This window comes from Orcinus orca, chromosome 10 (assembly GCF_937001465.1).
Source record: "Orcinus orca chromosome 10, mOrcOrc1.1, whole genome shotgun sequence".
NCBI lineage: Eukaryota > Metazoa > Chordata > Mammalia > Artiodactyla > Delphinidae > Orcinus > Orcinus orca.
The window spans coordinates 48,228,222-48,255,856 of NC_064568.1; the positions used below are offsets into that span (position 1 = coordinate 48,228,222).

Sequence of the window (27,635 nt, forward strand, 5' to 3'; positions counted from 1 at the left end):
ACCTCCTTGAGCTACTCACCCAGGTAGGTGTACCTCCTGTTCATGATCACTTCATCATTTAGTTTGAAATAGGTGTTGTCTGTGACGTTCAGCACTTTGACCGTCCCAGCCCAATAAAATGACCCTGGGGCACCCATCACCACCAGCTCCTATGGAAGAGAAACCCAAAGGTAAACAGGGAAGGAAACTGAAGAGGGGAGAAGGCGGTGTGGTGAGACCCACAATCACAACAAAGAACTCGTAATTTAAGTAAAGATGCCACACCAGAAAATTTCTTCACCTGAGCAATAAAAAAAATTTCATATTCATAATGATTTACAATTGCCAAAATATGGAAGCAACCTATGCGTCCATCAACAGATGAATGGATAAAGAAGATGTACTGACACTCCAGAGAAATCCCCTCCAGTCCTCATTCTCAGGAATGGTTCTGAAGCTGGGTTTTCTGGCCACTAAAGGCTCATTGCAAAGTCAAAACAATGAAAACAGGAGAGCAGAGAGGCCCACTACAGGAAAGATGTGGACTGGGGAGAGAAGAGACCACAGACAGCAAGACACAGCACTACTATTAAAACAGGCCCAGGAAGCACCCCAATGTTCATAGCAGCATTATTTATAATAGCCAATATACGGAAGCAATCTAAGTGTCCATCCACAGATGAACAGATAGAGAAGATGTGATACATATAGACAACGGAATATGACTCAGCCATAAAAAAGAATGAAATTTTGCCATTTGCAGCAAAATGGATGAACTTGGAGGGCATTATGCTCAGTGAAATAAGCCCAATAGAGAAAGACATTATCGAGGCTTTCCTTCCCCAATCTTCCCCAACAGGAAATCCCTTCTTTTGATTATCTATATTTTCTAAAGTATCTACACTGCAGTAAGAAATAATAAAAATTATTTTTCTAACAAATTCATTAACTTTTCACTCCACAATATTTATTAAGCATCTCCTACTTATACCAGATCCACAGATCAATCAAATCCCTTTGTAAAACATTCCCAGGGTAAGGCAACAAGGAAATGTACAGAATGTTTAGAAAAAATTTACCCAAAAGGGTTAAAATAAAGGCAGTTTTAGAGGAAACCCCTCAGCTGTACAAAAACCCCAAAGATACAGGCCTTCTGGGCTCATGGAGATGCTGGACACTGTACAGGTCATGCTCTTGTTACTGACACACACACACCACTCTTGGCCTCTAGGGTCCCCACACTGTTATACTTCAGAAACATCCTTCCAGGCTGGCCCCTCTCTACAGAGCTGACCTCACCACTGTCAGAAGCTGCTGGTTTCCAACAAGTCCCTGGAGGCTAGATCCCGCCCTAAGAATTCTGAGTTTCTGTTGACATTTCATAAAGTGACACTGAATTCCCTGGGAGCAAATGTCTGAAAAAGCCAGAGCCATCTTAATAGAACAGCAGAGAGAGGAGGACAGACCACACAGAAAGGAGAGCACGTGTGTGGCAGCAGCAGTATCAGGACAAAACTTTGAACAACACATGTTCTATGGTCAATTCGGTAAGAACCTTACCAAAGAACAGGGTGTGAGCATGGCTGGAAGGAAAGCCACCAGACTCCTGCCTGAATGGTTTGCTGTTGATAATTCATGAAGGTGTGGACCAAGAATGACCATTGAGAAGCACTTCACTTTAAGTTTCTGAGATCCAATCCATCTCCAAGGATGCTATGAGGATGAGAAACCGGATACCCTCAGGGGTATCTCACTGTTTTATAAAAATATATCACTTTCTGCACTTAGGACACATCCTTGGGAAAACATGGGCAGTGCGTTCATTCATTCCCCTTATAGTCATCTGTTCTGTGTAAGGGACTGTGCTGGTTCTAGAAGGGGCATGAGAAAGACAAATGATCATCAGAGAAGGCAGACTTTCTCCTTGGTCTTAAGCTCAGAAAGGACGCTGTAATCAGTGCCCGAACACAAAGAGCACAGAAAGACAAAATGAGCAGTATCCCCAGTGCCAGCCATAACCAGCAGCTCTTCACGAGCCAAAGCTTTGAGCACCACCAGAGGCCTATATGGCTCTTGGGGACACCAGGTAGTGGACGTGTTGTTTTCTGATGATTCAGATTAATCCAGGATAAAAGTTGAGAAATGTATGTCTAACATATCGCTGTATCCCCTCTCTCAAACATTACAAAGAGAATAAAACAAGGTCATCCCTCTCCTCAAAAACCTTTAAAACCAACAGCTTTTGGTTTCTTTCCCTCTCCTCTTACTGTTTATGCCCCCTTCTCCCTGCAGTTCAAACTAGGTAAACTGAGGCCCAGCCTGAGACCCTTGTGGCTGGGGGCAGGGAAACAGCATCTCCCTGGAATTCCCTCCTATTTGGCTTTTTCCATCCGCTGTGGTTGCAGCCTGGGCCCTTTTGACACTGTCCACAAGTGCCAGGAAAATGTGATCAATGCTTGGCTCCTCACCACCCAGGAACAGACAATGCAAATGCAACACACAGAAGTGCAAGCTTCTCCAAAAGCCCAAGGCCACCACTGCCTAAATCATGTGTGCAAAACTCCATCCATCAACAGCATGGGCCTTCAGCAAGGGGCAGAACCTCCTGAGGCACACGGGTACCTGGAGCTGCCTGAGAGGAGCCTGGGGGGCTTTTCTCTGTGCCCTGTAGGTTGGCACAAGCAGGGGGCAGAATAGTCCTCAGAATCTGTGACAGAAGTCTGTGCCGGATGGATTTCCACCCAGATGTCCCCAGGCTCTCACAGTGGTGCCCTGACACCAGCAGGGTTGGGCCAAGTCTTCTCTTGCTGCTTAGAAGTATCTACCTCTGTTATCCTAGGCTACAAAAATAAATATGTTCCCGGGAAGTTCTCCCTTGTCCTCAACGCTGGGCTAAAATTCATGCAGTGTCCATAACTCAAACAGCTTTGATAACCCCAGGGTCACTGACGTTCAGGTCAAGCAGTCGCCTTGGGCCAGAGTAGTTTGGGGCAACATGGCCATGACCGGAAGGCCACAGAACTACGTCCAGCTTGGGAGGCAGCTGTCCGCCCTGTGCAGGGACAGTCCAGCTCCCAGCAAAGGCAAACCCAAGTAACAAGGTCAGCAGGAGGGCAGGAGAGGGGCACAGTGCTGCCTGACCCCTTCAACCATATTTCCTGCTCGGCCTCCAACAGCTGAAGTTCCAGAAACGAGGGAGACTGGGAGTTCAAAGACCTCCTGTTTAGGGAGGCCAAAAGCCTGGGAACTGAAGCAGAGGCCAAGGCCCCGAGTGGCCGGTTCAGGACCGAGCCCTCCTGCTCACTGCCCCCCGACTCCCTGCAGTGCTCCACGCACCAGCCCCACTGCTGCCCGCACCCTGCTTCCCTCAGGCTCTGGAGTCCCAGCAGGTCCTCTGGTAATCCGGAGCTGGCACGGCCCCCCGGGTTCCCCTCCACACCCTTGTCCTTCCTCCTCCTCCTCCTCCCCCCAGCCCCAGTGCCCTCGTCTTCCCTCTCTGGCTGGAGACATCCCTTCCCAGGGACTCTTCCTCTCCCCTAGCTCCCCACCAACATCTCCAATGAGTTCTCATTTCTGCAATGACTTGACTTTCTCCTCCCACTGCCTACAGGAGACATTCTGCTCAGAGTCCCCCAACCCCGGCCCTATGCTAAGCATACCCAGTCCCCTCAGAAACATACTAGCATTGGCCAAATCAAGGCTGGATTCTAAAAACATCTATGTGAGTGTCCCATCCCCTCACCTCACATGGCATGTGTATACAGCAGACCCATCAGTTTACCTCTCCCAGTGGATTCTTCCTTGGGCAGCCCCCTTTCCACCGGTACCACTGTTCCCCAGAAACCTGGCATAAAACCTCCTTCCTCCCCGCCTCAGTCCTCTGTGGCCATAGTCCTATGGTCACCCAGCCCACTGATACTGCCTTCATATTTTCTGACTCCCCTCATCATATTTATTCCTAAAACATCCCATAGGCTGCCCTGTCCCTTTGTGGCTGCACCACAACACAGCCTCCAACCTGGCCTCCTCCAGGCTCTCCCACTTCCAGACACCTGGGCACAAGACAAGCCCAAATAGATTTTCTTACGGCACTGCCATCACTGTGTCTGTAAACTTATAGCAGTTCCCTGCTGCTTCCTGCATTGAGTCATACTTGCTACATCTCAATGGAGGAACAACAGCCATAGAAATTACACCCTCTATATGCTTACTGAGATGGAAGATGGGTAACCTTGGCATATGGCAGGATGGTATCTCAAATCAATGGGGACAAAGAAAACATTTAACAAACCAGTATCAGAACAACCAACCAGGGCTTCCCTGGTGGCGCAGTGGTTAAGAATCTGCCTGCCGAGGCTTCCCTGGTGGTGCAGTGGTTGAGAGTCCACCTGCCGATGCAGGGGACAAGGGTTCGTGCCCCAGTCCGGGAAGATCCCACATGCCGCAGAGCGGCTAGGCCCGTGAGCCATGGCCGCTGGGCCTGCGCGTCTGGGGCCTGTGCACAACAGGAGAGGCCACAACAGTGAGAGGCCCGTGTACCGCAAAAAAAAAAAATCCACCTGCCAGTGCAGGGGACACAGGTTCGAGCCCTGGTTCCAGAAGATCCCACATGCCGTGGAGCAACTAAGCCCATGCGCCACAACTACTGAGCCTGTACTCTAGAGCCCGCAAGCCACAACTACTGAAGCCCACACGCCTAAAGCCCATGCTCCGCAACAAGAGAAGCCACCACAATAAGAAGCCCGCGCACCATAACGAAGAGTAGCCCCGGTTCGCCGCCACTAGAGAAAGCCCGCGCACATTAACGAAGACCCAATGCAGCCAAAAAACTTAAAATAAATAAAATAAAAAAATTTATTTTAAAAAAAAAAAGAACCAACCACACATTTAGGAAAACAGTGAAGTTCATTTCTCCCGTATAATGTCTGCACGCATAAATCTAAGATGGATTAAAGATTTAAATATTTTTTAACCTATAAAAGTGGCAGAAAAAAATACACGTGAATATTTCATAATCTTAGGATGGGGATGACCTTCCTAACAGAGAGGTCTAAAATCCCGAAAGAAAAAGACTGACAGATTTGACCAAATATGAATGTTCAATGCCCATATAGTAAAGACACCATTAAGCAAACTTAAAAATCAGGTAAAAGACTGGTGAAAAATATTGTAACACATTCAAGAGATATGAGATTACTATTGAAAATACAAGATCCTAAAAATCAGTAAAACAACAGTTAAAAAATAACATAATAATGGGCAAAGAACTTTAAACAGGCAATTTCCAGAAAAAATAAACACAAATGGCCAATATTTGAAAAGGATACTCAACTGCACTAATAATTAGGTAAAGGGCCATTAAAACACAATGTCATTTTTTTTAATGACAAAAATTTTAAGTATTGGTTAGAGGGTATAGGGACAATGACACACAACTGGGGAGAGTGTCAACTGGTAAATGTTTCTGGAGTGCAATTTGCCAGCATGTGTCAAAATCACATTTTGAAGGGCTTCTGACACAGCAGTTCCTCTACTGTGCAGCTCACCTACAGAAATGTGCACTTGTGCACAAAACACTATGCGTGGGGACCTCTGTAATAATGATGCTAGTAAGGATCTGGCATGATTCAGCAGCAGCTGAAACCAGTGGGTGTCATAGGCCTTTTCTCCCCCTCACTGTCCCATCCCCTCCCACAGCTCTGGGTTGTCCTCTGATGAGTGAAGGAGAAAGTCAGGCCCATGGGCCAAAACACAGAGCTTGGACTTTAATCTACCATATGATGGGAAGCCATGCAGGAAATGAACACCCATGAGAGAAGAGAAAGGCCCAAAGAGTGATACCCACCTCAGTGAAGAAGCCCGCTATCCCAGCCTGGCAGGAGCCATGTTCCTCTCCATACTTCTTCTTATACTCTAGAGGGGGAGGGGAGGGAAGAGAAGCAAACCACAGCCTCATCAGTGTGTGCCAGTTGTGTGCGGAGTGCCTGAGCATGCTGGGCATGTTCTTGAGTGCGGCCGCAGGCCCGGCCCAGGGACGCCGTCCAGACTGGGGCATAGAGAAAAGTCTCAGGAATCCACCAGACCTCAAAAATCCAGGCTCTGGTGCCATCAGGTAGTGAGGCTGCCAAGTGCCCTGATGGGCTTCCTCTGTGCATGTGGGAAAGGAGAAGCAGCAGCCACGGTAATTAAGTGGGAGGCCAGTGACAATTATCTCATTCACTTCAGAAAGGACGGAAGCCCCAGGAGGAAGAAAGAACTGAAAACACGACACAGAGATGGAATGATGTGGCCATCCCAGTGTGGAGTCGCCTGGGAGACGACCAAGCCTCCCCAAAAGATACTCCATCCAGCTGGAGGCAATATGCTTTCCACCATGCGACCAGAAACTAGCCCTCAGAGCCCAGGGGCTGTGGGAAGAGGGGACTCCGCCGGACTGGCCCCAGAGCACGGTGACACCATCACTGACACCTCTTGTCCTCCTTGTGTGGAAGGAAAAGGGGAGATCTCTTTCTCCCTCCACAAATGGATCCAAAAGAAAACAACAAGATAAGTTCTCTTCCCCCACCTGTCCCTCAGCTCCTAATACTCCGACCCAACAAACGGGAACTCTGTTGCTACTGTTTCATATTTCAGTTGGCATTTTAAGTTTAGCATGTTCTGGGCACTGTGTCAGCTGTGCCCACTCACCATTTCATCAATCCCTCATCCCTGGGAGGGATCATCACCATTTGTTAACAGGTAAAACCCCTGAGGCTCAGAGAGTTCAAGTGATTCATCCGAGGTCACAAAGCCAGAATTCTATCCAAGTTCGGCAGACTCAGAAATTCACATTCTTTCACCTCTGTGGCTGATCAAAGGTTTTGCAGTGAGTGATTACACAAAACCCAGAAGGTGACAAGCCATGTGAAATAATGACATGGGTAAAGGCATGGAGATGGAGTTATGTTCAGCTTAGGTGACTCTAATTACATGTGAAACTGACATTGCTGGACAGAGGCTCACGGCTGCCTCTGGGCACCTTCAGGTCCAAGAGACCCAGTAAAATGACCCAGTGACCCCCATGTCACCCCCTGGGCTCCTGACAAGTCTCTGGTTCCATTAAAAGCAATATACTTAATTCTGAAACACAAAATAAATAATACAAAGGAACAGTGAAGCTGTGATTGCAACACAGTGCCACTTCCTGTGGTTCCAGAGTTATGTCCTGGAGGAGAAGCAGAAGGGCCCTGGGGAAATACACAGAGGAATTCATTTTCTAACAACACTCACTGCAGAGCCTGGTAACATTCTCCAGTAAGTGGCCATTAACCAACTGCTAAATTACAACAGAATGTCAATGGAGTTACTCCTCTTCCAGGGGAGGGCTAAATCAGTTCCTCCTACCTTGTCCTGTTATTACAAAGAGAACTCACAGCCCTGCCAGAAAGCAACCCAGTGACAGTAGACCACACTTCTCTGCAAAATCTTGCACCAGGGCCAGGAGCGGGACTTATGCGAAGTCATAAAGAGATCCTGCATCAAATTGTACGATGGCAAGAAACCATAAAAACTAGTAAATCCTGTATCAAATAGCACAATGGCAAAAAGGGTCAAAATGTCCCAACCGGAACAAACAGTCATATTAAATGTGGAAGGTCTGGCGAAAAGCATATCCACCCACTGACCCGACTGTAAGTCTCAGACAAATGAAACACAGAAAGGAAATTCAGCCCCCACGAGCTGAAGGAAACTACAGTGCAGGACACTCGAGTTCAGCCTCATAAATTTAGGACATGAATAGGAATTATGTGGGAATCTTTCATGTTTTAAAGAAAACAGTCCCAAGATCTCTTTTGTGACAGGGGCTCCAAAACTAGACGGGAAAACTTGTCTTTCTCTACCCCATCCCCACACTCTGCTGGCGAGCGCTAAGCCAGGAGCAGGCCCCCGGTTCCTGAGGTGACCACAGCCATTCTGGGAGCTGGGAGGGTCCCAACCCCACCCCAGGCCAAAGGACCGCAGGGGAAGCCCTTTGACCAGCACTCAGCCGGCATCGTGGCACCGTTCAGAGGTCAGCCCGGCTCCCCAACCTGGGATGGCCTCTTCCGAGGTCTGTGGGCCTCACATACGGGAAGCAGTCACCATCTCACCGGCCCCGACATTCCTGAAACCCCAGGGTCTACACCTGCCTTCGCAGCTTGCTCTAGAGCAAGGAATCAAACCACGTGGGGCTCCTGACAAGCACCCATGGCTCCTGAGAGGACAGGCCATGTTCTGACTGCCCAGAAATGCCTGTACTCTGATTAACCCCTTCAACCTGGAACAGTATCCAGTCCTATGCTTCCTCGCTCCCCACAGCACCACACACTTTGGGGGGCAGCTGTGGCAACTCCAGTCTAGGAAGGCTCCACTGGTATGTGTATCTGACATTTCACATTCCACAGCCTTCCAGAACCCCTCCTCAGCGTCTGTGCCCAGGTGACCTTGTAGGTAAAGGTAAGTGATACCCTCTCCCCATCTCAAAATGTGTTTGTTCATCACATAGTTTATTCAACACCGAGATGAGTTCACCCATCTCAGTGCCCCCAACACCAGCCCAGTGTAAGGTACAGTGTGTGCAGGTGAGGCTTTGCTGAGGGAAGGTGTGGGCGCTGCCATCCGTGCCCAGACCCGAGGCCCCAGGCGGAGATGCAAGAGGATCTGGCACATTCTTTCAGCCACTGAGCACCTGGACTCTCCAACTTGCTCTCCTTGGACCTCTGTGCCCCCTGACCTCCCAGCCCTACCCTCTGTCCTCCAGTCCATCAGGCTCTGTGACCTCCACCCCAGGCTTGCTTGAAGAGGATTTGTGTCCTGGGAATCCAATCGGTGGCATCACTGACCCCAGAGGCCTAAGGATGGCAGTAGGTGTGACTGGAGCAGGGCAAGTACACACAGGATGGATTTTTCTGGGCTTCCCAAACCTAGGTTGACTGATTCTGCCTTGGGCAATTCCATCTCCCTCTTGGGCCTCAAGAGAAACTGCACAGAATATTCAGAACCGGTTCTTTAATCCCTGCCCACCCCCTGGCATGATCCTTCACGGACTGTCCTCAAAGATCTGAGGACACAGATGGGACAGCCCACGCTGGGAGACACTGAGCCTGTGTCCAAGCCTGGCCCTCCTGGTACAAAGTGCTCTTCTTCTAAAAGCCAAACTCCTGTGAAGAAGTGACGTGAGCAGGCTTCACAGAACACTTCAAAGCTATTCCTGATCAACCACATCGTAAGACTCAGCACCATTGTGCGAGCACAGCCACCCAAACCCCAAGTCAAGTTCTGTGCCTGGCCTGCTCCTTTCCAGTAAAAATCAAACATCCACATTGTGCTGGCCTACCAGATATTCAAAAATCCTGATTAAGTGAGAAGTGATCTAAGAAAGACTTTGTAAAGTGAACAAGGCCACACAACAGGTAAACTGGCATCTCAGGGTGCAGTGGTGGCCCTTAGGGCCCAGGCCTGGGCTATGGGGGCTTCCCAAGAGATGCTGGCCAGATACACTGGATCCTGGACCACAGCATGCTTCAGTTGTTTTCACTCTGTTGAGTGCTATTTCCATGAGTTAAGGACACCACTGTTATTTTAACCTGATACCTTCTGCAAAAAATATATATATATATAATATATATAAATATATACAAATATATAAAATACATATATATTTTTAAATATTTTATATATTTTATATTTATGTGTGTATATATGTGTGTGTGTGTGTGTGTGTGTGTGTGTGTATATATATATATATATATATATAAAGGGCAGGTTGTAGTTTCTCGATCTAATCCAGTTCTAAAGTACAGGCCTTTCTTCTTCTTCAAAAATTATATACATAGGGCAATCTATCATTCCCGTATGCTAGAAACTCGATTTTGCTTGCCTATACTGGAGAAGGCAGGAGATCCTCTACCACAGAGCTATGAGAAGGGGGGTGAGTGTGGAGACAAGGGGCTGTCCCATCACAGCATCCCCAGGTCACACACCCTCCCTCTGCGGAGAGGTCCAGGAAGTAGAGGGCGGAGGGCTGGGGCAGGACCTCCAGCCTCCTGTGTTCTCAAGAAGAACTGCTCCTGCACACACAGAGGCACCAGGCCACTCCTGGGCACTTCCATTCAGTCTCCAAAGGCTCCGAGGACGTGGCCGGGGAGAGAGAACCACAACACGCCAGTTTCCTCCCTCTCCGCTGTGGAACAAAACGTTTATCCACCTCGAAGCAGCAAGGGAGAACCGGGCTTGGCACCACAGCACCTCATGGATGCTGTAACAAACCTGACTCTGTTAAATGTGGGGCAACTGAATCAGGGAAGCAAGATGTGGTGGAACGAGGGGGCCCAAACATCCCTTGGAGGAGCTGGGAACGGGTTGGAAAGCTCTGTCTTTCTGCCGTGGGTGGGTCTGAATTATGTGGCCTGCGTCACACACTTTGATTCATTAAGTTGCATGGCTCCTCCAGTCTAAAAATTGTAGTATTTTTCTTGGTTGAGCTGCTGGTTTTACTAAACCCTGTCTAAACAGCAGGCAATTGAGAGAGGAAAAGATACTGGTTTCCAAATGTTCATAACCCACAACTCAATGCATGGAACGTACACTAATGAATTTAATTCATTCAAGAATTAGCCTGGGTGGAGTCGCTTCCTGCACTCTTCCCAAAACACTGGCGGGATAAAACCAACCCATGGAAAGATCAAGATTTACATACAGTGTAACATATATTCTTCCTACTGAGCTCTCTTCCTTTTAACCATTTGAGAAAGTTTCATCTTTCAAAGCTAGTCTTTCTAACACATCAATTTTAAAATCATCTTTCCATAGTTCCTTAGCTTAGCCATGAAATAAAATATCAGAGGAAAAAAATAACTTTCCAGTCTTAGTGTCTGAATTTTTGCTCAATTTCTGAGTGAATACTAACCAACTGATAATTAAACAATTTGATTATACTTAAGAACTTATATACAAAACAAAAACAGACCCAGAGACATAGAAACAAATTTACCAAAGGGGAAGAGGTGGGGAGGGATAAATTAGGAGTTTGGGATTAACATACACACACTACTATATATAAAAGAGATAACCAACGAGGACCTACTGTATAGCACAGGAAACTATACTGAATATTTTGTAATAACCTTTAAGGGAAAAGAATGTGAAAAAGAATATATATGAGATATATATATTATGTATATATCATATATATGATATATATAATATATATTTTATATATATCATATATATGATATATATAATATATATTTTATATATATATCATATATATGATATATATAATATATATTTTATATATATCACTTTATATATATATCACTTTGCTGTAACCTGAAACTAACACAACATTGTAAATCAACTATACTTCAATTAAAAAACAACAACAGGGCTTCCCTGGTGGTCCAGTGGTTGAGAGTCCACCTGCTGATGCAGGGGACACGGGTTCGTGCCCCGGTCCAGGAGGATCCCACATGCTGCGGAGCGGCTGGGCCCGTGAGCCATGGCCTCTGGGCCTGTGCGTCCGGAGCACCGCAAGGGAAGAGGTCACAACAGAGAGAGGCCCGCAAAGAAAAAAAAAAAAAACAAAAAACAATTCGGAGGACAATGAAATCAGGTAGACAGAAATCTAGTGATAAAAAGTATTTAAATATATAAAACAGCCCTCAGTTACAAGGACCACAGCCTAAATGGAAAAAGAAAAAAGAAACGTGTTCTGAACTTAATAGCCACCACCCTTCTTCTGCTTAATAAGCCTGTGACCTTCATCAACCTCCCTAAGCTTCAGTTTTCTCATCTGTACAATGGGGATAAGAATACTTAAACCACCCCCATGATGTGATTACTCAGTAAGATCATAAATGTTAAATACCTAGCACAACACCTGGAACCCAGTAGGTGCTTGATAAATATTTGGTGACTCTGAATCTGTTAGTGTCTCTAAAAGGAAGAAACCTAAGACATCCATCACACAGATATGTAATTTTAGAAGAGGAGATTCATAACATTTGAATATCCATAAGGAAACTATTAGATGACATAATTTAAGTAGTTTAAGTCATAGTTTAAGTCAATAATTCCACACAATGTATGAAAACATGTTTGAAGTGTTGAATATATTTATGCCCAAGATAAGAATTCTTAGCACCAAAGGGAAAGCTTGATGGGTCTCCCTGAGCTCCAAGAGCCACTGCCAGAGGCTTGGCCCTGGCTGTCCCCTCCAGCCACCCTCCCTCTCAGGGTCCCCCTCCACATTAATTGGGCATACTACAGAACTGCATCTGCTTTTTTAAATTTGCTGCATTTACTTAAATGAGATAATGTTTATGAAAGCTCTTTGGAAACCATAAAATCCTATGTAAATGTAGAGCTCTTTATTTAATAAAAATTTATGGGGCTTGTTCTTGAATTTTTAAATGGATTAACTTAGCCTTTTATGGTTCTCTCCAAAACAAAAACACAACAAAACAAAACCTCAACTGCTTTTCATTTGTAAATGGATCTTGATTGATTTGTATCCCCTGTGGAGCCACAGCCTTCAACATTAAAAGGGGGAAGAGGAATCTTCTCATCTAAATAGAGGAATCTATTTCCTTCTCTAGAAATGATCTCCATCTTGAGAGATGCAAAAGCAATTAGGAATTAAAGGCCTGGCCACCCCCTGATAACGAACAAAATGGTACAGAAATATTTGGAATCAATGGGACAATTTTAAAGCAGGGTAAAATTTGATAAACTAAGACCCCAGCAATTCCAAACTTGAGAATATTTAAACATGGCATGAATTAAACTTCAGATCATCTACATAAAGAGAGCTTACCAAGAAAATAAATTGTGCAAATATGATCTTCAAAGGAATTTTTAAAATTATAATCTTTTCAAGGAGTCTTAAAATCAGGTTAGCAATACCCAGCTTTCCACCCGCCATTATTCATTAAAGCAGGACCGCTGGACGCCTTCGGAGAAGGTTTAAGGACACTATGATACTATTTAAAAAGTTAATTAGAAAATTCCCTTTTATTGAGTACTCACCCTGAGCTAGGAGCTGTGTTAGGCACATTATATACTTCAAACACCTCTCTTTTTTTTTTTTTTTTTGGCCATGCTGCGTGTCTTGTGGGATCTTAGTTCCCCATCAGGGATTGAACACAGGCCACCGTGGTGAAAGTACCGATTCCTAACCACTGGACCACCAGGGAAGTCCCAAATACCTCTTAAGTAGGGATTAATCCCTCCATTTTACAGAGGTGAGCACTGAGGTTCAAGGCCAGGGGCGGGGTCTACCCAAAGTCACCCAATCAGGAAGTAGGAGCTACAGGTTCATAGGAATAAGTGAGTGGTAAGGCCAGATTCTAAAATTAGATCTAATATACAATGGTACCCAATTGCATTTATCAGTGTTTTATTTTTAATACTTTTTGTTAATTTAGCTGAGCTGCTCCCAGATTATTCCATATTAGTGAGAATATAAAGATGACCTGTTTATAACCCCCCCTCCTGCCAAGCTCTGGCTTCTTGCCTCAGTGGACTCGAGGGCAAAGGATGAAAGAAATCTCTGCGCTTGATTTTATCAATGCACTGACTTCACTTCCGGGAGTCCTAAAATCCCATTGTAACAGGAAAGAGCTAAATGGGATTCTAAGTTCGATCTGTTTCTTTGCCTTTAACCTTTGCTTTTCGCTGCTTTTGTTATTATAATCATACAGAATGGCCTGCCTCAGGGAACCCTGCCCCCTCTGCCTGAATGTTAAAGTGCTCCTGTTCAGCTCACAGGGAGACCATCTGACCCCATTCACCTGTGGATGGCTGCAAGAAAAAAGAAATTAACACATCCCTTCACCGGAGGCTGGCCATTCCAGGAGATATTTGCAAAATTTATGGTATTTTTACTTTACTTCCTCATCTCCTCCCCCTCTCTTGCTATAAAAGAAACTGGCATCCAAACCCGGATAAGATGATTTATCGGAGACACTAGTCTGCCATCTTCTCAGAGTGCCGGCTTTCCGTTTTAAAGTCGTATTCCTTGCCTCAACACCTCATCTCCAATTCATTGGCCTGTCGTGCGGCGAGCAGCGCGAGCTTGGACTCGGTAACCATAACTTGGTTAATAGCAACTAATGTTTTACAGTGCATGCTCTTTAATTTATGAAGAGTTTTGCCCATCTGTCACCCCACTAAACTTCTCATTTTCTCACACATTCTGATATAAACCAAACCCCATATGGCAGTAATGACAATATTCTCCTATCAAATAAACGGTTTGACTTAGGGGTACACGCCATCCGTTTATTTTACTTTGTGTCCTAAATTCATTTTTGTTTCCCATTCCCTCTACATTTCCTGGTTCCAAACAGGATATTCTGATAGCATTTCCCACCAACCAGAAAAAGGAAGCACCCGAAAAGCCAGGAGAAAAATGTCCTTGTGCCAAACCAAAGACGGACTTTTTTAAGAAGTGAAAAGTTTGAGACATTGTGGACAGGTGCCCACACACTTAGAGGCTCTCCTCAATTAAACCAACTTCCCAACATTCTGGAGAGAGCACGGCTGACCCTCACTGAGACCCACAATCAGGCCACAATTAGAGAACAGTGTGTGGTCTTTCTGAACACTTTCACCTGCATTTTCTCCTGAGCTTCTCACAATAACCCTCAGAGGTAAATGTAATGGAGGCATCATGGTGTCCATTCCCACCGAGGGTCCAGCCACAGGGTTGAGGCCATGGAGGCAGAAGCCTGGAAGATCAGGCCACACCCAGCCCCACCCTGAGGTCTTTCCACTCTTGCAGAGGAAGTGTCCATCCTCCCCTGCCCAGCATCCACCATTTGTCTTTTCCATGGGCCCCAACAGGCTGCAGACTCTAGGCAGGTCTCCGTTTTTCCAGCTGTAAAATGAAATAATCCTACCTTAATGTCACCTTAAACGAGGATGCAGCCTGGGCCTTTGCAGAGGTTCCAGGCCATGTACACGGGCATAGAATTCTCTCCCCACTCAGCTCTGCCACTTTGGAAGCACCATGTTCCCGCTCTGTTTTCCCCTGTAGATGGGGAATTTCTTGGGCTTTATCCATCAGGCACTTAGCACAGGGTCTAACAGGTACTTCATAAAACTGAGTGGACTCTATCCCTGGTAGACAAATTAGTTGCCCTATAGTAATTAACAAACACTTACTTGGCAGACAGTACATTAGCAGACAATATGGTATATTAACATATATGTGCTTATTAGCATATACAATCTTCCCTCAGTATCCATGAGGGCTTGGTTCCAGGATGCCTACAGATACCAAAATTTGCAGGTGCTCAAGTGCCTTATATAAAATGGCAGAGTACAGTTGACCCTCCACATCCTTGAATGCCAGCCATTGCTCTAAGAACTTACAAGCTTTAACTTAATCCTCTCCACAGCCCCTTGAGGTAGGTTAGGCACAAAAGGTTAAGTCACTCATCTGAAGTCACAGCATTAACAAGTGGCAGAAGGCTTCCCTGGTGGCGCAGTGGTTGAGAGTCCGCCTGCCGATGTGGGGGACACAGGTTCATACCCCGGTCTGGGAAGATCCCACATGCCGCAGAGTGGCTGCGCCCGTGAGCCGTGGCCGCTGAGCCTGCGCGTCTGGAGCCTGTGCTCCACAGCGGGAGAGGCTGCAACAGTGAGAGGCCCGCATATGGCAAAAAACAAGTGGCAGAGCCAGGACTGGGACTCTGACGGTCTAGGCCCAGAGTCTGTTAAAACTCAGCCTGAGCAAGCCACCCCACATCTCTGGATGTCAGTAAAGACAAAGAGGCCAGGCTGGGTGATATCTGAAAGGTCCAGTCAAACTCCATAATACTTCTGTTGTACTTCACTACCACATGATCCCCCAACTGGAACAGACAGCCAGCATCACTGAGTTTTTCCACATTAAGAGAAAATAATGATTGCCTTAAGAGCTTAAGTAGGTTTAGTTTAGACCACCAAACAGGGAGATGGAGATCCCAAAGCAAGAGCATAGGCAAGGGCCCTGTGGCCTGCATACCCCACCTGCCAGTCCCTCTTCTAGAGAAATGTGACCATCTGCCACACCTCGCCTCTTACAGGACCAAGAACTACAGAGGCGTTCCGTTCAGTCCCCCATTGTTCTAAGGGGCTGCTTATACCCCAATGCTCCCCATCCCAGCCCCACCCCGTACTCCTCCCTGGGCACTGAATGAGTTAGGACACAGAAGTGTGGGTGCCCGTGGGGATGAAGGACTGGGCAGGGCACGACCACTTTGCTACTTTCCTTGCTGGCTCCAGCTGGCCATCATTAAGTCAAGGAACAACCATAGAAAAGAGTGATTCTAGAGGCCAAAGCCCATCCCACAGCCACTGTTGCACGAGGAATGTGGGTTCCTGTGACAAGCCTGTGTCAGTCAGCTATTACTGCGTAACAACCAGGAAATCTCCTTGCAAACAATGACAAGCATTTATTTCTCCCATGCACATCTACAGGTCACCTAGGGTTTGGATGACCTAGCTGGGCTCTGGCTGCAGCTTTAGGGTTTGGGTCTGTTCCACACGTCTCTCTCCTGGGACCAGTGAGCTACGGGGAACACGTTCAGGCAATAGTCCAAAGCACCCAGAGGGGTGGGCTCGGAGCTCACACTCTACTGTGAGTGACAGACATGTGGAGCAGACATGACTCAACCTGCTACCTGGCCCCGTGGTGCCCTCCTTGGCTCACGGAGGCTTGCACGTTCCCGCCAAGGTCAGGCCAGAGCTGCCAGCAAAGAAGACAGGCAGGTGCCCTTGAGAATACCAACACCCAAAATGTTCATGTTCCCCTCCCTCATGATTGGACCTTTGGGACAGTTCAGTCACCCTCTCTTATTTTGAGAGGGTGAACAACTGGCTCCTATTTAAATCTCATTTAAACCAGAAACACCAAAACACAAAACAAATCCCCACTAACCACCAGGGGACAAAATGATTTGCTGAGGTCAGACAAATGAAAATTCAAAACCCAGCTCTATCCACCATGTGATTTTGAATGACCTTTCACAATTTACTTAAAAGCCGAATCTTAGCATCCTCATCTGTAACAGGAGAAAGGCAACACAGAACCCTCGCTGCCAAGGGGGCCCCCCCAGGTCCCCCCCCTTACCATTTCTGTAACATGGCCTGATTGCCACCTGCCAGCACCTGCATCTCTCTGCCTGGGGGCTTTCCCCGCCCACACACATGGCAGGACAGGATGCCCAGTGGATACAGACCCATCCCCTCATCCCTCAGGCAAGATAATTCTAAGGTATGTGTCCTACGCTGGCCCAGAGATTGTATCCCAGTGGCCCAGGCTGGTAACTCATGGGGACCACACCCCTCATGGGCCGCCTTCCCCTCCTTTTCTCACTTTCCCGCTCCCCACTGGTGTCTTCTGGAATAACTTCCAAAACAAACTACTTCCAGTGATTAAGACTCCATGCTTTCACTGCTGGGGGAAGGGTTTGATCCCTGGTTGGAGAATTAAGATGCCCACATGCCACGTGGCATGGCCAAAAAAAAAAAAAGAGAATATATAAAGTCCCCAGACCAACCCCATTCTACTGCTGATCCCGTCCCCCCAACTGCCTGATAACAGATCCTTTAAAAGTGTAAGCCACAGTGGCTACAGGTACAAATGGACATGTGACCCCAGCTCCCTCTCCAAAGGGCTGTCTTTTGCTTTCTAACGCTTACGGTGGTGTACAGGGGAGTCACTAGGGATGGCAACGTGGCCCTATTTCACAAGACAACTTCTGAGAAAACCAGAGTGCTGCTGGTCCTATTGCATAATTAGTTGGGTTCTATCCCCACAGCCTCCATCGTCCCTACTGATTCTCTCACTCCTCCCAGCCTCACAAGCTACCCAACGAGTTCTTCCAGGGCCTTTTCACTTTTCCTCCTGGAAAAAAAGGAAGCAACCAGCTGGGGCAGTCAGCACAGTCCTGGCCCCTCATCGGTGTCTTTATATGACCTATCCCTCCTCCTCTCAACTGATCACATCATCATCTATTTTTCAGATGAGGTTTTTCTTTTGATGGGGGCAGTACAGAGATAAACAGGGCCAGAGTTCAGTTGCCTAGCATGGTCCTGCCAGAGCTGATCAGATGCTGACATGGGATCAAAGAAAGGGTTCCCCTCACAGAGGAGAGGGTCCATGCCTCCTGCAGGGACCTGGCCTTTTCCCAGAGCCCCTTTTCAATGGCCAAAACTTGAAACATGTGAAAACCCAGGGAGGCCCAAGGGAAAGGTGGCCACGGGCTAGTGGAGACTTCTGTCCAAACAAATAAATTAGGGGGAGAATTAAAACATAAACAGCCAAGCACTTAGCTCACTTGGAATTAGGCTAAGCAAACCCTGAGAGCACAAGCTGTAAAACTGCAGTAAATGACACTGAATCCGTAAAGCTCAAATTCAACTGAGCTAAGTCATGATAGGCTCAGTGGTCCCCAGCCCAGGCATTAGAACCGTCTAAGTAGGGAGCTTGAGAAAACATTTTCCTTCCCAAACCCCAAGTGCCCCTTCGTAAGGAGCTCTTAAAACCATGCCGAAGGTGCACCCAACTCTCCAGCATCTGCCAGAGTGTGCAGACCGGATGAGAAGGAAAGCCAGACTTGGGATGTCATGAAGTGACTGAACCCTGGGCCTTCTCTTCCCCCTGCCTCAGGACATCTGTCCACGGGTATGGCCGGGAGTTGTCTCGGAAGCGTTATGACCATCTGGGAGCTGCATGGGACTGTGGAGACCATCTGAGCCAACCTCTGAATTTTCATGGGGAGGAAACAGGCCCAGAGAGGGAAAACAAGTTTCCCAAGGCTGTACAACATCTGGCAGTGCCAGGAAACCAAGAGGCTGGTGAATTTCAGTCTGAGACTTTATAAAGCTTGGGAAGCACCACGGGCTCTGTGGCACAGATGGACAAGGCTGGGCAGGGCCTGGCAACGCTGCCCCTTCCCATCTTCCTCATTACCTGATCCTCGGACACCAAAGGGCCATCTGGGGACATGGTGCAGCCCTTCTGTTAGAGTGTGGAAAGCCGGGGGAAGTGTTCACATGGTGGTGTGGAGATGGTTGGGGGTTGTTTGGGGCGTGACGTGGGGTCAGAAAGCGAGAGGGAGGATCAGTCAGAGCTCACCTTCATAGCAAGGAATCAGCGTCCTGCCTTGGGCCTGGAGGTTGGATGGGATGATGTAACAGAAGCCGTGGGGCAGGATGTGGTCTGTTTCGTAGTAGATGTTCTTCCAGCGGTGGGCACAGGCCTAGAGGACAGAGAGAGGTTCAGAGGAGAAGAGTCAGGCTCAGGAGGTCACAAAGCAGAGCCCGGCAGTGCCAGGTGGTTCTGTAGGAGGAGAGAGGTGCAGAGGGGCCAGGAAGCCACCTTCTCTCCCATCCAGCCCAGGTGCTGTGCTGGGTGGGCATCAGCAAACTGCGAGAGCCTGGGGAGTGCCCCTGGGAGAGGCAGACAACCAACAAACATACAAACAAATGGGGATCCTAGCAAGTGCCGGAAAGGAAAGACACTGGGTTATGGACTGAGAATCTGGGAGTGGGGAGGACAGTTTTCACCTGGAGGCCAGGGGGGGCAGCCAAAAGGATGAGAAAGAGCCAAACACACTGGGCACAGAGGCAAGTGCTCCAGGAGGGAATATCAGGGGCAACGGAGAAGGCTGAGGGTCCACAGAAAGAAAGGAGGCCCGTGGGGCTGCTGTGGAGGGAGGTGAGGTCAGAGAGGGGACAGGGGACAGGCCCCGGGAGTCTTACAGACCTTGGGGATGACTGTGACTTTAGTGGATGTGCTGACAGAGGGTCTTACACAGGCAAGTGGCATGGTCTGACTCACAGTTTGGAAAGATAACTGGGCTGCCGAGTGGAGACTGTAGATAGGCAAGGGTGGAAGTGAACATCAGGTGAGGGATGCTGCTGCCTGCACCAGGACAGGGGCAGTGGAGATGGGAGAAGGGGGTGACCTCACGATGTAGAGGTAGAGCTGATGGGCCCAGGGACCCACCAGATGTGGGCAGAGCAGGAAAGGACAGAAAAGGAAACCAGGCAGAGGATAAGACAAGCACCCAATACCCGCTTCAGGGCCCTCGGGCCAGGATGGATCCGTTGTGCGTGCCCCACACATGCACCTGTTCATTCCTCCATCAAGTATTTACTGAGCACCTACTATGCACCAGGCTCTGAGCTGGCACTGAGGATGCAGCAGTGAACAGTCACAGGTCCATCTGGTGCAGCAGACAGACTCGAGTCCTCAGTAAAGAACATACTGAGAAAAAGCCAGAGACGAGGAGTGCTGCTCCACCCAAAACAGACCCTAAGCATCAAGGTGCTACCTGCTTGCCCACGGAGCAGCCATCGGCCTCCATCAAACGTGAGACCCTTCAGAATCACATGGAAGCCTTACTAAATCACAGACCGCTGGGCCCCACCCAGAGAGCTGGCTCGGCCAGTCTTCAGGGCCCTGAGAATCTGCATTTATAACAAGCCCCCAGGTGAGCCGAGGCCACTGGTCCGTGGAGCACCTTCAGGAGCTCCTTTTCGGGTTCAGGGCAAAGCATTCGGTTAAACCATATGAAGTTGCTGATATTTGACTGTTTTATATCATTAATCAGAAGTAAATGTTTGTTGACGGTCTTTTGAAGTAAATTTACATACAGAAAAATGCACAAATCTCAAGAGTACCATCTAATGTGCTTTGACAAATATACTCTCCTGTAACCAAACCCTTAGCAAGATATAGAACATTTCCATCTCACCAGGATGGTCCCACATGCCAGGAAGTGGCCTGGGCCTCTCCGAGGAGGTGACATCTGAGCAGAGACCTGAAGAAAGTGAGGAAGCAACTGGGAGGGGCCCTGAGGTGAGCGAGAGCTTGGCACATGCGAGGAGGTGAGACCGACCCTCTGGTCAGCTCTGGAGGGGAGCCTCTGGGAAGCACTGGGGTCGAATGTGCCAGGAGACACCTGGAGGGAGGGCAGTTCTGGGAGCCAGAAGCAGGAACACAGACTTGCATCCTTCCCCACCGGCACTGGACACACCCAGCCTCACACTCCAATGCACCCGCGCAGCTGGTGAGGAGCCCAGCTGTTTCCTGCAAAGGTGTGTGCTCTGCCTAGCCCCACCTGTTTCTCATGGACATTCACACTCACTTCTGTCATCAGGTTGCTTCACTCTGGCCAACAGATGCATTTTCTTAAAATACTGCATTTTAAAATAATCAAAGTGTTTCACTTCTTTGTTTGCATCAAACACACTGATTTTGTAGGCTGTAACATTCTGCATTTACATGGTCCACATCTGACCGCTTCTGTAACCCTGGAAGGTGGGGAGGTGTCTTAGAATTCAATTTTCTGTACAGGAACCCTGGGTATCAGAGAGTGCTTTGCTTAAGTTCCAGAGCTGGTAAGTGCTGCAAACAACACAGGAACTCACATTTCAGAGTCCTCCTTGTCTTAGTGGAAAACATTTCCAACTTATAACTCCCAATGCCCACCTGAGAAGCCATCAAAACCCACCCTTTGAGCCAGGTCGGGTAGCTATTGCCCTTAGAGCCTCTCCACAGGTCTCAGGACCCCCGAAATGACCTCTCTGGGGTCGAACAGGATGTCCAGGCCCTGGGCAGTGGGGGAGCTCTCCAGGGCCTGGCTATCCCTGTGGTTACTCTACAAAGAAATTCACTGCCGGCCAGCCTCTCTGGTCTTCATGCCTTCAAGCAAACTTCCCAAGGGCCCTTGACAAGGCTGCTCTCTGTCCACGGGAAAACGAGGACACTCAGAGCGGCGAGAAACCTCAGCCTGCCCACACTCTGCCTCCTACCCTATGACGTTAATCTCATTGTTCCTTATACTGCAAACCACCTTCATTCCTCCCTGCGCGGTACTATTCTGCGCTTCTAGCATATTTCTCAATAGACTGAAATGATATCAGGCAAGAAGCTAAACAACAGTATCACTCGGTGGATCATCACTCCACTCCACTAAGGGTTTTAATTTTATTTTATTTCTGACCAAATTCTGATAGTTTGGCAAATTTGAATCACTTACCATCTAATTAGCTGGTACATTAGTTATATTTTAGTTTATGGATTTGGCAAAGCTCGTGGGCTTACCATGTTTCACTGTATTTCTGGGTTAGAGGGACCAAAAAGGACCGAGGCGGGTGTTTACCATGACCCACGCTGACTCTTGTAAGGACGGACTTTGTGTATTTAATGTCTAGCTTATTGTCTTATTGATTGATTGATTGATGGCTGTGTGGGTTGCAGTATGCAGGCTTCTCATTGCGGTGGCTTCTCTTGTTGCGGAGCACGGCTTTAGGTGCACAGGCTTCAGTAGTTGTGGGTCGCAGGCTCTAGAGAGCAGGCTCAGTAGTTGTGGCGCACGGGCTTAGCTGCTCCGCGGCATGTGGGATCTTCCCCGACCAGGGCTCGTGTGTCCCCTGCATTAGCAGGAGGATTCTTAACCACTGCGCCACCAGGTAAGCCCTACTGTCTTTTTTTTTTTTAAGTGGCATAAACTATTTAAGAAGTGATCTCGGGGAATTTCTAGAAGATCCAAAGATTGCATTTCACAATAAACTAAACTAAAATTAATGCATTCTGTGAGGTCAGAGATCAAAGTGTCAAAGGCAGTTTGCATGTAAGAAAACAAGGAAAAGTGTCTCTGAACATAAACTACAGAAAGAAAAGACTTTGTTTAGTCCCAATTATCCTTATATATACACGCATGTCAATCTGACTCCTACATTAAGAAAAATTCCTAGGGACTGTCTCCAAAGCATTAATATCTCCATCAGTCTCTCCAAATGAGTTCTGCTGTGAGGGAGGCAGGGGGTGTGGGCAGAGCAGGCAAGACCAACAGGAGAAAGAGAGCACCCTCTGGAAACAGCAAGACTTATTCCAACTTGGATTCCAAAGAATTATAACAAAAGAGGGGGGAGGGTCTAGGACCACCCCAAATCTTTTTTTTTTTAACATTTTACTGCAGTATAATGGCTTTACATTGTTGTGTTAGTTTCTGCTGTACAACAAAGTGAATCAGCTATACGTATATACGTATATCCCCATATCCCCTCCCAATCCCATCCCTCTAGGCGGACCACCCCAAATCTTAGCATCTTACATACTTCAGGTTATAAGGGTTGTTCTTCCTCCCAAAAGGATAAAGAGATGAGTATATTTCAAAGGGCTTTCTTGTATGGAAACACATGTCCTTCCTGGGGGTGGTGGGTACTGGGCCTTTCCGATGGCTCAGCCACAACAGCATGTACGTCTCCCCCCACACCACGCCGCACCGCCCCACCACCACCACTACCCCCTCCTCACCCTCTTACACATGCATTTGCCATGCACAGATGGCCAGAGCTTTCCCATGCCTCGGGTCCATTCAGCACAGGCTGGGCCAGGCCCTGGGCCACTGAGAACAGGGGATGGAGGGGATCAGGGCCCTGATGCCACAGATTCCACCCCCCGAAGAACCTTCCACTCCAAGGGAGGAGGGAATGGCCTGGGAGGTCCAAGGAAGGTGACTTCTGGGGTTCTGGGAAACTCATTCTGAAAATGTTCACCTACTGAAAACTCATCTAGATGTACACAGATGATTTGTGCACTTTCCTGCATGGATGTTAAAGCTCAGCAAAAAGTTCACTTAAAAAAAAAAATCAGGAAACAAAGCAACAGAAGTAAATGCAAAAGTGTATCCTGTGGCTTTGAAAAAATGGACAGATGAGAAGTGGTGAATAGATAGCAACTGCCCTGATGCTCGGAAAGGAAACAGCCAAGAGATAGAGCTGGGGAACACCGCTTCCTCCCAGAAGTCAGCTAGATGCTGACTTCAGTTGTTGTCTGAGGCTTGCAGACTCTGCTGAAAAGCAGAAATGTCAGACTTGAACATTGTGAGCTGCACTCCCAGGTCCGAGAGACGACTCAGTGCCTGTACTGGGTTTGTTGAGTGGTTATTACCAGAAGTGATTTTTTCCCCCCGACTTCTTAAACTGTCATCTGCATCTGGGAGTGCAGGAAGGGAAGAGGCTTGCCTCTAATCCCAATGCTGTGTTCACTCCAGGTATCATTTCTTCCCTGGGGCAATGGAAGGAACCACAACGTATGTGGATCCGAGACTGGTAGGTACTGAGCCAAGGGCAGCCTGCCAGACCAGCCCAACGTCCTGGGTCTTGCCACAGCTGGCTGCCGGTCCGTGAGGCCAGAAAATGCCATGTGTCATCGAGATACTTGACTCCCTGTCACAGCTTTCAAACTCTCTATCTGTTCTTTTTTTTTTTTTAATTTATTTATTTTATTATTTTATTTTTGGCTGTGTTGGGTTTTCGTTGCTGCGCACAGGCTTTTCTCTAGTTGCAGCGAGCGCAGGCTACTCTTGTGTGCGGGCTTCTCATTGCAGTGGCTTCTCTTGTTGCGGAGCACGGGCTCTAGGCACGCGGGCTTCAGTAGTTGTGGCATGCTGGCTCAGTAGTTGTGGCTCGCGGGCTCCAGAGCGCAGGCTCAGTTGTTGTGGCGCACGGGCTTAGTTGCTCTGCGGCATGTGGGATCTTCCTGGACCAGGGCTCGAACCCGTGTCCCCTGCATTGGCAGGCGGATTCTTAACCAATGCGCCACCAGGGAAGCCCCTCTATCTGTTCTTTACTTTGAAATCAGCACCAGATGCCATTTTCAAAAAAAGCCATCCAACCTTTCCCTCTTCAAGCCCAACCTTGGAATCCAATATTATGCTCCTTGGGGATACAGGTGTCATGCCCACACCCCAAGGCACCTCCCAAGTTCTCAAAACATATTTGAGTACAGTGGAGAAAGGAGAGCCTCTTCAATAAGTGGTGCTGGGAAAACTGGACAAGTACATGTAAAAGTATGAGATTAGATCACTCCCTAACACCATACACAAAAATAAGCTCAAAATGGATTAAAGACCTAAATGTAAGGCCAGAAACTATCAAACTCTTAGAGGAAAACATAGGCAGAACACTCTATGACATAAATCACAGCAAGATCCTTTTTGACCCACCTCCTAGAGAAATGGAAATAAAAACAAAAATAAACAAATGGGACCTAATGAAACTTCAAAGCTTTTGCACAGCAAAGGAAACCATAAACAAGACCAAAAGATAACCCTCAGAATGGGAAAAAATATTTGCAAATGAGGCAACTGACAAAGGATTAATCTCCAAAATTTATAAGCAGCTCATGCAGCTCAATAACCAAAAAACAAACAACCCAATCCAAAAATGGGCAGAAGACCTAAATAGACATTTCTCCAAAGAAGATATACAGACTGCCAACAAACACATGAAAGAATGCTCAACATCATTAATCATTAGAGAAATGCAAATCAAAACTACAATGAGATATCATCTCACACCACTCAATGGCCATCATCAAAAAATCTAGAAACAATAAATGCTGGAGAGGGTGTGGAGAAAAGGCAACACTCCTGCACTGCTGGTGGGAATGTGAATTGGTTCAGCCACTATGGAGAACAGAATGGAGGTTCCTTAGAAAACTACAAATAGAACTACCATATGACCCAGCAATCCCACTACTGGGCATATACCCTGAGAAAACAATAATTCAAAAAGAGTCATGTACCAAAATGTTCATTGCAGCTCTATTTACAATAGCTTGGAGATGGAAACAACCTAAGTGTCCATCATCGGATGAATGGATAAAGAAGATGTGGCAGGGGCTTCCCTGGTGGCGCAGTGGTTGAGAGTCTGCCTGCCGATGCAGGGGACACGGGTTCGTGCCCCGGTCCGGGAAGATCCCACATGCCACGGAGCAGCTGGGCCCGTGAGCCATGGCCGCTGAGCCTGCGCGTCCGGAGCCTGTGCTCCGCAACGGGAGGGGCCACAGCAGTGAGAGGCCCGCGTACCGCAAAAAAAAAAAAAGAAGATGTGGCACATATATACAATGGAATATTACTCAGCCATAAAAAGAAACGAAACTGAGCTATCTGTAATGAGGTGGATAGACCTAGAGTCTGTCATACAGAGTGAAGTAAGTCAGAAAGACAAAGACAAATACCGTATGCTAACACATATATATGGAATTTAAGGAAAAAAAATGTCATGAAGAACCTAGGGGTAAAATAGGAATAAAGACACAGACCTACTAGAGAATGGACTTGAGGATATGGGGAGGGGGAAGGGTAAGCTGTGACAAAGCGAGAGAGAGGCATGGACATATATACACTACCAAAGGTAAGGTAGATAGCTAGTGGGAAGCAGCCACATAGCACAGGAAGATCAGCTTGGTGCTTTGTGACCACCCGGAGGGGTGGGATAGGGAGGGTGGGAGGGAGGGAGACGCAAGAGGGAAGAGATATGGGAACATATGTATATGTATAACTGATTCACTTTGTTATAAAGCAGAAACTAATACACCATTGTAAAGCAATTATACTCCAATAAAAATGTAAAAAAAAAAATATTTGAATAACACATATCTTCCTGTTCTTAATTTTAAAATAAATACCTGCCTCCCAGAAAGCTTTGACAGGTAGAAATAAGACATTAAAGAAAAAGCAAATGGATATGAAGCCTCCAAAACATGAATATGGACTAGGTGGCCACTCCTTGTACCCTGTTGTCACCTGTCATTTCCTAGGGGCAACTTACAGCCTTTTCCTCAAGCTTCCATCAACTGCTTAGAATCAGCCACCTAGAAGAGATGGCAACTAATTTGGTTTCTAATTGTTTTAACATTGACACTCAGCCCCTACATTATTCAAACACACTTTCAGACCCATTCCTTAGAGAGACCTTCTCCATGTGCTGAGAGTTAAAAGGGTAGAAGATTCTCTATACCCAAGTGATTTCCATTAAAAAGTCTCTATACCCAAGTGATTTCCATTAAAAAGGACATATACACAAAATAAGTCATGCACATAAGGTAACGACATAATGCTGAGTTCCTAATGAGACAAAAGATGCCAAGCTTGTTCTAGACAGCACCGTCACTGATGACAGGCTTCATGGAGGTGGCAGAGTCTAAACCAGGGAGGACAGAGGGGACTGGGGACAGACGTTTCCTGGCAAGATGGCACACGTGCAAAAAGCCACGAGAACAACTCAACAAAATAAAATCCAATTTAAAAATAAGCAAAGAGGGCTTCCCTGGTGGCGCAGTGGGTGAGAGTCCGCCTGCCAATGCAGGGGACACGGGTTCGTGCCCCGGTCCGGGAAGATCCCACATGCCACGGAGCAGCTAGGCCTGTGAGCCATGGCCGCTGAGTCTGCGCTCCGCAACGGGAGGGGTCACAACAGTGAGAGGCCCGCATACCACAAAAAAATAAAAATAAAAAAATAAGCAAAGAACTTGAACAGACATTTCTCCAAAGAAGACATACAGATGGCCAACCAGCACATGAAAAGATGCTCAACATCACTAATCATTAGGGAAATACAAATCACAATGAGATACAATCTCATACCCATTAAGAGGGCCATCATAAAAAAAAAGTGTTGACAAGGACATGGAGAAACTGGAACCCTCCTCTTATGCATTGTTGGTGGGGATGTAAAATGGTACAGCTACTGTGGAAAACAATATAGAGGTTCCTCAAAAAATTAAAAATAGAATTACCATAGGATTTAGCAATCCCACTTCTGGGTTTATATACAAAAGAACTGAA

General features: G+C 47.2%; 1 protein-coding gene across 2 annotated transcripts in view; it reads right to left on the bottom strand.

Annotated features, from left to right (window-relative positions):
• Nucleotides 1-27,635, bottom strand: part of ITGA9 (integrin subunit alpha 9) — a 348,141-nt gene that overhangs the window by 298,044 nt on the left and 22,462 nt on the right. For both annotated transcript variants that reach the window (XR_004475769.2, XM_004277914.4), the window contains exons 4-6: nucleotides 19,127-19,250; nucleotides 5,825-5,892; nucleotides 20-149 (exon numbers count right to left, since the gene is read on the bottom strand). Coding sequence is in view for 1 of the 2 variants with exons in the window: in XM_004277914.4 (XP_004277962.1) it covers nucleotides 20-149; nucleotides 5,825-5,892; nucleotides 19,127-19,250 (322 nt within the window). In the remaining variant the exon portion in view is untranslated. The remainder of the gene's footprint in view (nucleotides 1-19; nucleotides 150-5,824; nucleotides 5,893-19,126; nucleotides 19,251-27,635) is intronic.